Source organism: Aethalodelphis obliquidens, unplaced genomic scaffold (assembly GCF_003676395.1).
Source record: "Aethalodelphis obliquidens isolate GAN/ISIS:26980383/991018 unplaced genomic scaffold, ASM367639v1 scaffold21, whole genome shotgun sequence".
In the NCBI taxonomy this organism is placed as follows: domain Eukaryota; kingdom Metazoa; phylum Chordata; class Mammalia; order Artiodactyla; family Delphinidae; genus Aethalodelphis; species Aethalodelphis obliquidens.
Genome location: NW_020837965.1, coordinates 25,570,389 through 25,585,023, shown reverse-complemented (window position 1 = coordinate 25,585,023; position 14,635 = coordinate 25,570,389). Strand labels below are relative to the sequence as shown.

At 42.3% G+C, this 14,635-nt stretch overlaps 1 protein-coding gene across 19 annotated transcripts in view; it reads right to left on the bottom strand.

Moving 5' to 3' along the window:
- WDR20 (WD repeat domain 20) overlaps positions 1–13,623 on the bottom strand; it is a 64,022-nt gene extending 50,399 nt beyond the window's left edge. For 12 of the 19 annotated variants that reach the window (XR_003435650.1, XM_027120609.1, XM_027120610.1 and 9 more), the window contains exon 1: positions 13,281–13,623. Coding sequence is in view for 12 of the 19 variants with exons in the window: in XM_027120609.1 (XP_026976410.1) it covers positions 13,281–13,529 (249 nt within the window). In the remaining 7 variants the exon portion in view is untranslated. The remainder of the gene's footprint in view (positions 1–13,280) is intronic. The other 7 variants (XM_027120605.1, XM_027120606.1, XM_027120602.1 and 4 more) reach the window with 4 other exon arrangements.
- Positions 13,624–14,635: the final 1,012 nt, after the last annotated feature.

The following is a 14,635-nucleotide window of genomic DNA, read 5'->3' as shown; positions in this document are numbered from 1 at the left end:
TGTGGAGGAGACAAAGATTCAAACAAAAAATTCCAACACTGTGAAAAGGTGGGAGGACATTCATAATAGTCCAACAGCAAGAGCAAGGGAAAGAGAGGTTTCTAAACCACGCAGAAGCACCACACAGCCCAAGCTGTGCTCCGTGTGCAGCTGCAGTGGGTTGTATTCCTTCCTTGCTTTACTGATTCATCTCACCATGAGCTCTTCTCTTGAGGAAAGAGCTGTGTCTACTATGTCTGGATCCCCAATACCTAACACAGTGTAAGACCTTCGGTGTAGTTTGCATCTCTTGGTTGCCCACCCAGTATTGATCTACAGATCTATTCTCCTGGCTGGTATCTACCCACACTGCAGCTCCAGCATGAGCTCCAGAGCAATCAGGATATCAGATAATCCAATCCCCATGCTAAAGGTGTGGGTTAGCCAAGACTCCCGGTCAAACACTGCAAATTTCCTTGGCCACAAGAATGGGCTGGTAATCCAGTTTGGGGCAATGAGTCAAAGGAGGTTTGCTGGGGGCTTCTATGAAACAATCTTCTTTATTCTTCTGAGAAAGTGATTAGAAGAACTGTTCATCCTCATCCTGGGTACTGGCTCTCAATGTGGTCCAGTGGCACAGAAATGTGAAGCCTAGCACCCCACCACTATTCTGCCACCGAAGACAGGTTGATACACAGTAGAAAGCAAAACCCGGAGACTCTCAGCAAAACAGAGCTGGTGTCACAATCAATCCACATCTGAAGCTCACCTTACCTCCGGAATTTTCAATATCATAAGTCAACGCATCCCCTATAAAGTTTAAACTTGTTTGAGTTGGGTTTCCTGTTACTTGCAAACCAAAACATACCTAACATTATAATATATTCAAGGTGTGCTAAACCCCCAAACCACTAGTGAATCACTGCCCACCAGCTGCTGTATAGCACATTCTAATGTTCATCTCTTGCTTCCAGAAAAGTCTGTTAAGGCTAAATTTTAAAATGTAAATCTTTTCCCTCTTATTTAAACCTTGGAGAAGGGCAACTGGTTAACACCTAAATAATAAAACTGTGGCTCAAAATTATAAAAAAATTATAAAAGGAAATTTACAAATTTATAAACTTAACTATAAAATATGAAACTTCTTCATAGCAAAAACAAGCAAGCACAAACATACCTACACGTGCACAGCCCTGAGCACAGTTACAAGACAGGGGACAAACTGAGAAGGAAAAAATCTGTTCATTCATTGTCACAAAGGACTCATCTCCCTAATGTATAAAGAGCTCCTTAAAAACAAAAAAACCCACCCAAGATGTCCAAAAACCCAACAGAAAAATGGGTAAGGGATACGAAAGAGTTCATAGAAAAAGAAGTACGTTTCACTCTTAATATATAGAAAGATGCACAACCTCATTTGGTACAAGGAAAAAACCAAACTTACACTAATTTCTCACCTACCAGATCAAATGCAAAAGTCTGGTGACACACTGTTGGTGAGGCTGTGGCTGTGATGCAACACAAATTAGTATAACCCCTCCCTGTGGAGGGCAGTTTGATGATATCTATTGAAAACATATACACATTTACCCTTTGACTCAGCAGTATCTCCTCTGGAAATACGTACTACAGACATACCTGCTGCTGTGCAAAATAATATACACGCAAAGCTATTCACTGCAGCATTATTTGTAATTTAAAAAATATTAAGTCGAGAGTCATCTGGTTAAATAAATTATGGTACATGCACAGCATGGAGTATAAAGCAATTATAAGAAAGAGTGAAGAAGCTCTCTATTTACTAATATGGAAAGATCTTCAGTATATACCATTAAGCAGAAGAAAAGAAGATGCAAAATACCATACACAGTATGCTCCTTCAATTCCTTCAAATCTGTGCTCAAATATCATCTTATTCTTATAATAAGAGAAGGATGAGTCAGAAACAAATAAAATGACTACACGGAAAGGAAGGGAACTGAGTGAGGGGTCGGACAGAAATGGAAACTTGAGGTCTCTGAATATCACCTTGTTTTATATTTCCGATGTTAGAGCCACATAAATGTTTTACATAATTAAAACACACAAAAAATGTATTTTTGACAGCTTTATAAAGGTATAATGATATACAAAGAACTGCACATGTTGAATGTGTACGATGTGATGAGCCTGGACATATGCAAGCACCCATGACACCATAACCACAATCAAGGTAACAGACATACTTAACACCTCTCAAAGTTCCCTTGTGTCCCTTCATTTTTGTTTTTTGTAGTAAGAACACTTAATGAGATCTACCCTCTTAACAAATTGTGATGTACACATACTGTACTGCTAACTACAGGCACTATGCTATACAGCAGATCTCTAGAATTCATGCATCTAGCATAACTGAACTTACACAAAATTAAACTCTAAAAAGATCTCTCACATACTAAAACTGGATTACAGTAACAGTTGCACGACTTGGTAAATTTACTAAAAAAAAAAAAAAAGAATTGGACACTTACAATAGAGGGCAGGAAGGTACAATAATTTGACTGGATTAAGTCTGAAGAGGCAGTAAAAGAGAGAAAGCTGTAAAGACCACCGCCTCTCCAAATTTAGTGAGCACATGAGTCAGCTGGGGACCCTCCTAGAAGGTGGATTTGGATTCAGTAAGTCTGGAGTGGGGCCCAGTTCTGAACTTCCAACAAGCTCCCAGGTGACGATGCTGATGGTGCTTGTCTGTGGACCACACTTCGAAGGGTCCAGACAACTAGAGGAGCTTTGCTCTAAGCAGCTGCTGAGAAATGGGGCAGTAGCTGCCCCAGACAAAGGACCTGTAGGGAGTGGGTGGGGGCCAGAAAAGGGTTCTCCCTTCCTTTCTTAAGATGGAGGGAATAACAACATGATTGCTGTAAAATTTGATTCAGTCAGGGCTAGAACAGAGAGTGTGTGCAAAGGAAGTTAAAGTGATTAGCCACAGCATTTAAGATAGGAGTGTGCTGGAGACAGCAGTGGGTGGCAGGAGAACTGAAGGAAAGTGATGAGGGTCCAATGACAGGTGGTGGTGACACAGTCTAATAGGCTGAGTCCTGAAAGAGGATAATACGCTAGGAATCCTGAAGGAGGATAATACACTAACATAGTACATCACCTCAGAAGTAGTACCAAAAGAAAGAAAATACATTTAAAAATATCTTTAAAAAAATCATACTGAAAGTTTTAGAAGCTAGGATATAGCCAATACTTAAACGATCACCACTAACGAAGATAATCTTTTTTTTTTTTTTTGCGGTACGCAGGCCTCTCACTGTTGTGGCCTCTCCCGTTGCGGAGCACAGGCTCCGGACACGCAGGCTCAGCGGCTACGGCTCACGGGCCCAGCCGCTCTGCGGCATGTAGGATCCTCCCGGACCAGGGCACGAACCCGTGTCCCCTGCATCGGCAGGCGGACTCCCAACCACTGCGCCACCAGGGAAGCCCCAAGGAAGACAATCTTATCCTCCCAAGACCTGCACAAGCTTCAACCCTCACAGAGCGGCTCACGACTTTCAGGAGGAGCCATCAAATGCCACAACCTTAGGCCTTGGGCTTCTAGTTCCCTAGTTCAGAATCCTCTCCCCCTTCAGTGCACCCACCCATAAGAATTCAATTCAAAGGTCACCTTGTTAAAACCTAAGTTCCCACTGCGTTTGAGACAAACAAACATTACAATGTAATCAATCATCTGAACCAAAAGGAACACAGAGTCAATCTGGTAGAGCAGTTCTTGTATTTCTCCCTCTATTTAGCACGGCATGGGCAAAGAATGATGAGGAGGAAAACGAAAGGAAGCACATGGCACAACCAACTCAGAATTCTACATATTCAACTGCTTTGTAAAATATTACACCACCACAAGCACCACAAAGACCTCTCCACAGAGCTAAAAGTTTCACCTGACAGAAGAAACCAGTTACCCTCCTCGCATTCAATCACACACATGACACTAAAGAAGGTAAGCCAAGACATCTAACCAGGGTGCTGAAACTTTCTGTGCGTGGACTCCTTCTCAAAATGATGTTTTTAAATACAAAAGATTACAAAGGAGATCAATTATATTAAAATACAGTTGTACTACATTAAACAAATTTAGGATTTTTTAAAGTTTATTTCACACTGAAAGGCTCTAGCAGCAGATCCACTAACTACTGTAATTTCAAAGCAGTGATGAGTACAAATGATATTTGATATGTCTGCAACAACCATAATGTGATATGCAAACATCTGTGATTTTCACTGGTGATAAAGTCACAGGTCTGTTACTACTGTGATTTGTTGCCTATATTCATAATTGAAGAACATGTTAAAATTCAGTTAGAAGTTCAGTTAAAAATAAGGATGTAAAATATTTCTTTCCATCTAGGTTGACATACCTCCTAAATTCTAATCAGATTAAGAAGCCCTAGGGAATTCCCGGCAGTCCAGTGGTTAGGACTCGGTGCTCTCACTGTGGAGGGCCCGGGTTCAATCCCTGGTCAAGGAACTAAGATCCCACAAGCCGCATGGTGTGGCAAAAAAAAAAAAAAAAAAAAAAAGCCCTAAGAAGTGAATACTGTCTAAAATAGCAGACACCGTACATCGCACCACTATTTACTCATCCATCTTCCCACTAGATTGTAGTCACCTTAGGCCAGGGACGTCTTATTTGTCTTTAGGCCTATAGGTCCAATAAATGTTAGGTGGATGGACAAGCCATTTATTATTCTACTGGACTGTGAACTCCCTGATGGCTGAGATTCTGTCTCAACAACAATATAGAGCAGGCACTTGAATCTTGTAGAATAAATGAGTGTGTGGATATCTTGCCTCCTTGGTTAGAAGATATCCTCTTAAGGTCAGGGATGTCTTATACTTCTTTGATTTCCCATAGTCTAGTATACTGCTTTTCACATAAAACCACTCAAATATCTATTAAATGAAGCATTAAGACATGACAGAGCCTCTGAAACGAAGATCAAAGTAAGTAGAGAATGAGCACCTGTACCAGTTTTGCTGCAGCAGGAAAACAAAAAACACACACAGCCCAACAGTGAGCTGGCTGTGAACCAACCAAAGAAAAAACAGCTTAAGGTCACAGGGATAACCTACAATTTGGTTACTTGAAAATATATTAAAATATTCCTATTCTTACTTTAAAATACAAAAACCTTAAAAATTCCTTCCTCGTGAATGGTTCTTGCTTCTTTCTCATAAATTCTATAGTTTCAAGTACATTTTCCTACTGCTACAAAACAAGATAAAATGTAGCACAGACTTATTTGGCCTGTTTTTAGTACAATATACCCTACTTTTAAAAATTCCATACTACCAAATAGAATTGACAATGCAAAACATTACTCAGTTCACAAATTACCAATTGGAAGAGAAGCTGTGAAGTTGAGAAAAATGCTATAAGAGTGGGGGGGAGGGATAAATTGGAAGATTGGGACTGACATATACCACACTACTATACGTAGAATAGGACTTCCCTGTTGGCACAGTGGTTAAGAATCTGCCTGCCAATGCAGGGGACATGGGTTCGAGCCCTGGTCCGGGAAGATCCCACATGCTGCGGAGCAACAAAGCCCAAGCGCCACAACTACGGAGCCTGCGCTCTAGAGCCCATGACCCACAACTACCGAGCCCACGAGTCACAACTATTGAAGCCTGCGCACCTAGAGCCCGTGCTGCACAACAAGAGAAGCCACCGCAATGAGCAGCCTGCGCACTGCAACGAAGGGTAACCCCGGCTCACCGCAATTAGAGAAAGCCTGCGCGCAGCAATGAAGACCCAACACAGCCAAAAATAAATTAATTAATTTAAAAAAAAGATAACTAATAAGGACGTACTGTATAGCACAGGGAACTCTACTCAATACTCTGTAATGGCCTAGATGGGAAAAGAATCTAAAAAAGGTGGATATGTGTATAACAGACTCACTTAGCTACATACCTGAAACTAACATAACATTGTAAATCAACTACAGTCCAATATAAATACATAAATAAATGGAAAGTGGGGAAAGGTAAGAGTAACTGCCAAGTAAGGCTTAATCAGAAATGAAGATAAAACATTTCTGAAATTAGAAATACAAGGCTGGGCTTCCCTGGTGGTGCAGTGGTTAAGAATACGCCTGCCAATGCAGGGGACACGGGTTCGAGCCCTGGTCCAGGAAGATCCCATGTGCTGTGGAGCAACTAAGCCCGCGTGCCACAACTACTTAGCCTGTGCTCTAGAGCCCACGAGCCACAACTACTGAGCCCATGCGCTGCAACTGTTGAAGCCCGTGTGCCTAAAGCTCGTACTCGGCAACAAGAGAGGCCACCGCAATGAGAAGCCCGCGCACCGCAACAAAGAGCAACCCCCACTCACTGCAACTAGAGAAAGCCCACGGGCAGCAACGAAGACCCAACGCAGCCAAAACTAACTAACTAACTGAATAAATAAATAAATCTATTTAAAAAAAAAGAAAAATACAAGGCTACCCATTTGGAAATTGTAATGTGATCTGTACACAACATTTTGGGACAAATCATCTAGTTGAAATCCAACCCAAAATTCTTCCACTAGGCAGAGAAATACCTCTTCATTTCACCTTTACTCCTTAATTCCACCTGATGCCTATACTGCTTATGCCATGTGCTGAGCACACACCTACTTTACCTTACAATTATCAAGACAAAAATACAAGCTCCTTACAGACAAGGAGTGTCTTAATTTACCCTCACATCACCCACAGCAGACAGTAGTAACTTGCATGTAACAATTCAGCAATAAACACTTGATGAATGAGGATTACTTTTTTCAAAGCAAGACGCATCTTGCACTCTATTATGAAAAGTAGATGCCAAATGTTCAGAGGATAGCTTGTCATTGATATTCTGAATTTTAAATGTCCTGAAAATTAAAACTGAGAATGTCTGCCAATTTATTTGTTTTTGATATCTATTCTTGAATAAACAAATAAGACATTTGATATTTCTGCACAAACTAACCTAGCTGAAATACAAATAAAACTGTTCTCTAAGACATCAAATATCAAACTACAAAAATCTTTACATTTACTTTTATTAAAAAATTTGTTTTTCAATTTATTTATATATTTTTGGCCACACTGGGTCTTCGTTGCTGCGCACGGGCTTTCTGTAGTTGCAGCGACCGGGGGCTACTCTTCATTGCGGTGCACGGGCTTCTCTCATTGCGGAGCACCAGCTCTAGGCACGCGGGCTTCAGTAGTTGTGGCACGCGGACTCCAGAGCGCAGACTCAGTAGCTGTGGTGCAAGGGCTTAGTTGCCCTGCAGCGTGTGGGATCTTCCCGGACCAGGGCTTGAACCCGTGTCCCCTGCATTGGGAGGCGGATTCTTAATCACTGCACCACCAGGGAAGCCCTACATTAATTTTAAAATAAGGTTCTTTAGGCATATAGCCAAAGTACTCAATGACAAAATCCACTAACTATGTTTTGATTCTTGCTCAAGTTTTCTACCAGAGCACAATAAACAAATAAAGGCACGAGATGATTAACTGAATGTTAATAAATATAGGTGACAAGTCTCTTGAGGGCAAGACTCTGTCTATACCAAGCATCTAAAACATATCTAGTACCTCATATCTGGTAGGTGTGCCCCACAAATATTTGCTGAAAAAATGACATTCATGACTAGCTCATGGATCTCACTGACACACTCTGGGAGTTTACCATTGCTTACATCCATCCATGGAGTCTCTCAAAATCTCATCACCATCCTCGTCTTCAAGGTCAAGAGAACCAAGGTATCATATGAAAGTTTCTCAAGCCTGCTTTAAGGGATAAATTAACATGCTTTTCCCTCAGTATAGAAGATGCTACAGTCAAATAACTAAATCTTTATATCAATACTCCAGAAGTCATTAAGTGGCCCTTAATGGGGAAAAACAAAACCAAAACAAAACAGATTCCCATCCAATTCCACATATGCCCTACTAAATTAGGTACAAAATTTCTTAAAGTAAATTTGATATAAAAAATTCTAGACTTCTAAGCCTTTTTCTAAATAATAAATGGAGAGCAGAGAGATGTGAAAATAACAAATGGGCAGAAGGGTGCGAACATGATCCTCTCTGGAGCAATCCAGTATCTAAAACTAGTCTGTGGGTAAAAACCTTTAAAAGGCATTTAAGTTCACCCTCCCACACAAAGCATGAATCCCTCAGTCACCAACAGGTAGTCCTGCAGTCTTTGATAAAGAGACAGAATATTTCCTATATGGAATGCTCATTCTCTCTCAAGTCAACCCATTACCCTCCTGGATAACTCCAGCTCTAAAAATATTCTAGCTGCTATTTTTTTTTTAATTTTTATTTATTTACTTCTTGGCCGCATCTTGCGGCATGTGGGATCTTAGTTTCCGGACCAGGGATTGAACCCGCACCCCCTGCAGTGGAAGCACGGAGTCTGCTTCCACTGGACCGCCAGGGAAGGCCCTTTAGCTGTTATTCTTAACTGGACTTCTGGCCCCAGCTTCATCTCAGCCTGGTGAGTACCCAAGCTTTTTCTAGCACAAAGACCTAGAGTCACTATGTGTTCAACTTGCTTTCACAACACACCTCACTCTTCCCAATTCCCATTCAGAGAAGTAGGCAAAGAATCCAAGACATGAAGACATCTCCCCAGTACAAAGATGCATTTTCATTTAAAAATTACTGAGCACAGAATTATACAACCTTAAGGGTTGAAAAGGCCCTGGACACCATCCAATTCTACCTTTCATCTATTGTAGGAATTGCTTCAATCTCTGGACAGTGTATTTGTGGCCTAGAATGTTAAGATGGGGGGGAAAAAAGTAAAGGCTCTTTGATTTGAATGTTAAGTAATTCTGAGTATAGCTTTAAAAAGTTTCTTGATTCAATTAAAAAAAAGGTGGGGTCATGGAGGGTTAAATTAGGAGTTTGGGATTAGCAGATACAAACTACTATATATACAATAGATAAACAACAAGGTCCTACTGTATAGCACAAGAACTGTATTCAGTATCCTGTAATAAACCATAATGGGAAAGAATATGAAAAGGATATGTATATATATATATGTATAACTGAATTACTTTGCTGTACACCAGAAACGAATGCATTATAAATCAACTATACTTCAATAAAACAATTTCTTTTAATTTGAAAAGTTGTTTGACAGTACATAGATCTGGTAGGTAACATGGTTTGACAGAAGTAGATCAAAAGTAATCCGCACCATTTGCCTACTTTCCACTACTTCACTGTCTCTTGCTACATAATTTCCCAGTTATAAGAAGCTAAATTTGTTACCAATAATTTTAAATGTCTTTTGTGAATTCCCTGGCAGTCCAGTGGTTAGGACTTGGTGCTTTCACTGCCAGGGGCCTGGGTTCAATCCCTGGTTGGGGAACTAAGATCCCACAAGCCATGCAGCGCAGCCAAAAAAAAATTTTTTTTAATTAAATAAAAATGTCTTTTAAAAGATGTGAGCTACTAAAAATACCTGTTACTTTTGGGCCCAAAATTGAACAGATTTTTAGCTCCTAAAGATCTTTTTAAAGTAAGACATAGATGGACAGAGATGCTTTATCCAGTCATTCACTCAACAAATTAACAGTAGGGGTCTACTCTATGCTGGATGCTGTGCTGGGCACCAGGAAGACAGAGAAAGCAGAAAAGACATCCTATTCTAAGGGAGCTTTGTTTACAGAAGAGACAGAGAATTACAAATTGAGAAAAGTGCTAGAAAGGCAAAGTACAGGATGCTATAAAAACGTGTAACAGGGAAAACTGATCCAGCCTGCGAATTCAAAGAAGGACATACTGAGGAAGTGATGTTTAAACTTAGATCTGAATGGTAGCCATTTGCATTTATGTAAAAACAGATCTCCATAAAATGAAAGGGTTGGTACAATAAGCCCAGCACCTTTGGCATCTTTATCCTAAAACCACCTCTTTTTTAAAAAGAGGAAAGCAAAGTATGCTATAAAGAGATCTGAAAGCTAGTAGCTGAAAGTTCTTTGGGAGGAGGGGCAGTGTCTCACTCATCTTTGGTTACCCCACATCCCCTTGGTAGTCACTCAAATCTTTGCTGAAATGCTGAGTTCACCTCCATATTAAATCAATGTTCATATTATTTTTAGCTCAGCAAAACAAATTCACAAAACTAGATGTCCTCACACAAGAAACCCTACTCCAAACTTCAGTTTTGAAAAGAAGATGCGTGATGAATTGGGAGACTGGGATTGACATATATACACTAATATGTATAAAATGGATAACTAATAAGAACCTGCTGTATAAAAAAATAAATAAAATTAAATTAAAAAAAGAAAAGAAAAAGAAAAGAAGATGCTTTCATCTACCTCACAGGATTGCAAGATTCAATGAGATAACATAGGGTAAAACGCTGGGGTAAATTCTGAAGTGCTTGGAGTATACGGTTATCTGTGTAATCAAAAAGCTAGATCAGTCTCTTCTAAGACAGTTCTTTAGATTCAGTTGTGCTTCTTTACAATGAATTCTTTACCATGAGAAAGAAACTGCATCACAGGTTTGCACACGCTCTCTAGCCTTGGCTTTCTCTGAAGGGTGAGACTCCATAAACTGAAGGTGCCTTCTAGCTCTAGAAACTGACCTGTAAGTATTTTAAAGGGACGAAGATTACACTCCTTAGCTTAGATTTTAGACTATCTCCTAAATCTGGGATTAAGAGATACAAACTATTATGTATAAGATAGACAAGCAACAAGGATATATTGCATAAAATGGGGAATTATAGCCATTATCTTATACATTTAATGGAGTATAATCTGTAAAAATACTGAATCATCATGCTGTACACCTGAAACTAATATCATATTGTAAATCAACTATACTTTAATAAAAGAATAAAAAGACCTAGTTTCCACTCATTTCACATGCAGATTTAAGTTGAATGTATTCATCCAATTTAAACCTTCTGAATGTTCTAAATAATCTGATTAATTGTTGTAAAACTTTATATGCCCCAAAGAAAAAAAAATTTTAAAGAGTCAAAACGACCAAATGTCAAAAACGGATTTATAACTCCTAACCCCAAAAAGTAAAATTTGGTTTTTTGATTAAGGAAAAGTATCTGCTCTGTTTTAAAATCAGAAAAAAAGTCACAAAAACAATCACTTGTATTCAGAAATAACAAAAAATAAATGCAAACTCATTCATGGAAAACGAATTTTTTAAAAAATTACAGTGGCTAGGAGACAGTTGAAATGTCCACCATATAATGCAAATATATCTACAAGATACTACCATGAAACTTTACAAAAAAGTTAATGTGCTCAAGTAAATTATGCAGCTGAAGGCAAATCTACATGTTTAAGATTTGTCTTGTTTAAAATAATTTTTTGCTGTAGCTTTGAAAAGCTCTCCTAGTTTATTCTTCATTCAATAGTATCCCACTAAAAGAGGACACTATTATGATACTTCCAGGCAAGAGACGTGTTTTTATGATGCAAACCAGAGCTACCAGATCCAGATAAGGTTTGCCACTAGAATGCTTCAGAAATAATATACTTTAAAAGAAAACTTGTTTAAAAAGGTAACACCTACACTAGTAATCATTAATATATTTAGTTTTTATGCACTTTTAAATTTTTATGTAAATCCATTTAATAACTTAAAATTTTAAACTTGTCACCAGAGAAAAAGCTGATCCTTTCAGTCCTTGTATCAATGTCAAGATAGCAGCTCCTGTTTGACAGATGCTCTTAATGACTATTTTAACTATATTTTACATCTACTGAGTGTTTCGGGGCTTTAAAGTTCATTACAGTCATTATGCTATTAATCACAACGGGTGCATCGCAATATTCTCTTTCTAAAGAGCTGCAGATAGAAGTTAAGCAACTCCTCCAAGGTCACAGAACAAGTCAGTGACAAAGTTGGGGATAGGACTAAAACTTCAGCTCCTAGACTACTAATTACTTCACACTTTTCCAATTCCGAAAAAGTAAAGTCAAGAGATTTACTTTCAGTAATTTATATCAAGATACCTCAAACACAGTACACTTATCCTAAACACTAACAAAAAGACTCACCTCGAACAAACGAGACGACTTGTTACATTCAGACACCACCGTCACGTCCCTAGTTCTTGTAACCAAGCAAAAACCTACTGCTTCTGGATATAGTAAATCCTGGAAAATGTCCACTCTTCAATATACACAATTTATTTTCACACTAACTATTTATAAATTAATCTGTTATCACCTTCTCCCACGTCCAGGTAGTGGAGGGCATTAATCTCCTCACTCTTTCAAGAGTCAACTCAAAGACCACATATCTCAGAAGTAAGCAGTTCTCAATGAGAACAAAGTTACCTAGCCAATGAAAGAACAGCTCTAATAAGTTGCTTCTTTTAAAGAGATATTTTTAAAGGATGATTACATGCTTGACAGCATTCCTGTTAAATCGCCCGCCAAGAATAATGGTTCTTGTGAAGTAGCTTTTAAGGCATATCCCTCCCTGTTTGTGACACAGTCTGACTTGTTGGACAAGACTGATCTGGGCACGCTCACACACAACCCCTATGAACCAGCCCAGTCCACTGGAAACATCGTTTGGACCTCTTAACTGTAGTAGTACTCAGCCCTTCCCATACCTATAAGGGACAGAAGAACCCTCTTTAACATTCTCTCAGGAGAAGGTTCCCTTCGAGGAGGCAGTGACAGCCGTCCTCCCTCGGATGTTTTCGGAAACAAAGTGTTAACACCAGAAGGAGAGGCTCCTAGGAAGTGTCAGTGTGGCAGCAGGTGGAGTAGCCCTTCGTGCCGAGCAGGTCCTTTCTGACCTAGTCTCAAGTCCTCCGCTTCCCAGACCCGGTTCCGCCTTACAGATTTTCCCAAGCCGCCCCGCGCCCCTGGTCTCTAACCCAGAGCGAGACTCTCCACCCTCCTGGGAGGCGAGGCGGTCTCAGCAGACCAGACGGCCACCCCACCTCTTCCGGGGACTCGCAGGCCCGCTCCCGGGCCGTGTCAGAGCCTGACGGACCCGCAGGGGCGGCAGCCGGCCCTTTCTGGGGCCTCCCAGCCGGAGCCCCGCGCCCCGCGGTCCCGTTCCACCGCCTCCCCCCGAAACACCACCGCCACCACCCTCCTCACTCCCGAATCCCCCTTCCTCAGGAGCACTCCAGTGGAGTTACCGGCCCACTCAAAAGTAAGAGCGACGGCCAGCCCATCGGTCACCCTGGCCCCCGCTGTCACCGCCCTGCTCCTGGCCTCTGCTCACGCCGCTGGCGAGCCCCGGTGACGCCCGGGTCGGTACCTTGCGGACCCCCTTGTAGATATAGAAGTAGAGCTCCCGGCCCACATTGAAGCAGAGGCGGTCGCCGTTGCCAGACTGGTCGTTGAGGTTTACGAAGGAGACGCGGACAGGGTTGGATCCCTGCGAGTTGAAGGGCACCCGGTTGGGCCGGCTGTACTCCGAGTGCGGCAGCAGCTTGTACAGACCTTCCCGGGTGGTGAATTGGGTCTTAATCTCGTTCATCTCCTTCCCTCCTCCCTCCGTCGCCATCTTGGAAAGCAGCGTTCATCCTGCCCTAAGTGCCCGGATCACGCCCACCGCGCAGGCGCCGTCCCGGGCTCTCGCCCTCCCCCCGCCCCTTCCTCCTGGCCCCTCCCACCCGTGAGCCGGCCCCGCGGAGGCCGGCGAGGAGAAGGGGCGGGCTTGTTTACGGCCCGACTGCGCAGGCGTGCTCACCTGGCGCGCTCCACGCTGCAGGGTGTCTGCAGGCTCCTCCCGCGGGCGGGGCCTCCGGGCCACCCCGCTGCGGCGCAGGTGTTGCTGTCCGGGGTCCGAGGGCTGCCTAGTGGTGCCGCCTACTCCGCCGCCCGGCGGGCTGAGCCGGCAAGGGGAAGCCGCAGCGGGCTGCGGTCCGCGCCGCTGAAGGGAGCTCGCGGCGGCCTCCTCGGCTGCCTCGTGCCCTGTCCTGAAAGGTCCCGGGACCCCGAGGAGCGGAGGAGAGAGCCGCCTCTAACAACGCAGATTCTGGGTCAGCACGTGGGGTGCCGTGAACCGAGCGCTCAAGCCCCAGTGTTACACCCGCAGGAGGGTGCGGGGGAGCCCCGAGTCCGGGAGAGGGCCGGTCCCCCTGTTCTGGGGTCTCCCCTCGGCCACCCCGCACAGTCGTCTGGATGCCCGGGTCAGGAAACCCCTGTGCACCTCCCCGAGTCATTTTCCGAGAAGGTACTGAAGGACCTCAGTTTTCCGCTTCACCATGTTTTGTTTTGTTTTGTTTTTAAGGTAGGGTGCAGGGGGAGAGGAGCGTATAGATTACACAGCATCTGTGTTTGCAAGTCAAATATCTGAATACCTATCTGTAGTGAGCATTGGCTAATTTTAAGGAAAGCAGGTTGTGTTGGCGCTTCTGTTTCTTAAGTTTGTCTCCACCAGGTGTTTAGAGAAGGGAGGGTCGGGTCAGGTCGGGAAATGGCTTTGGGAACCAGAGGCTGAATCTAAGCATGATTCGCTTCTCTTGCTCAACAGTTTATGAAGAGTTCTTAGTGAAGTTTGAGGCTGTTGATTTTTTTTTTTTTAAGGCTCAAGTGGAATCTGCAGAATTGTTCACTAGGCATAGTTGTGTGGATATACTGTACTAGGTCTAGATTGTAAGGCAGAAA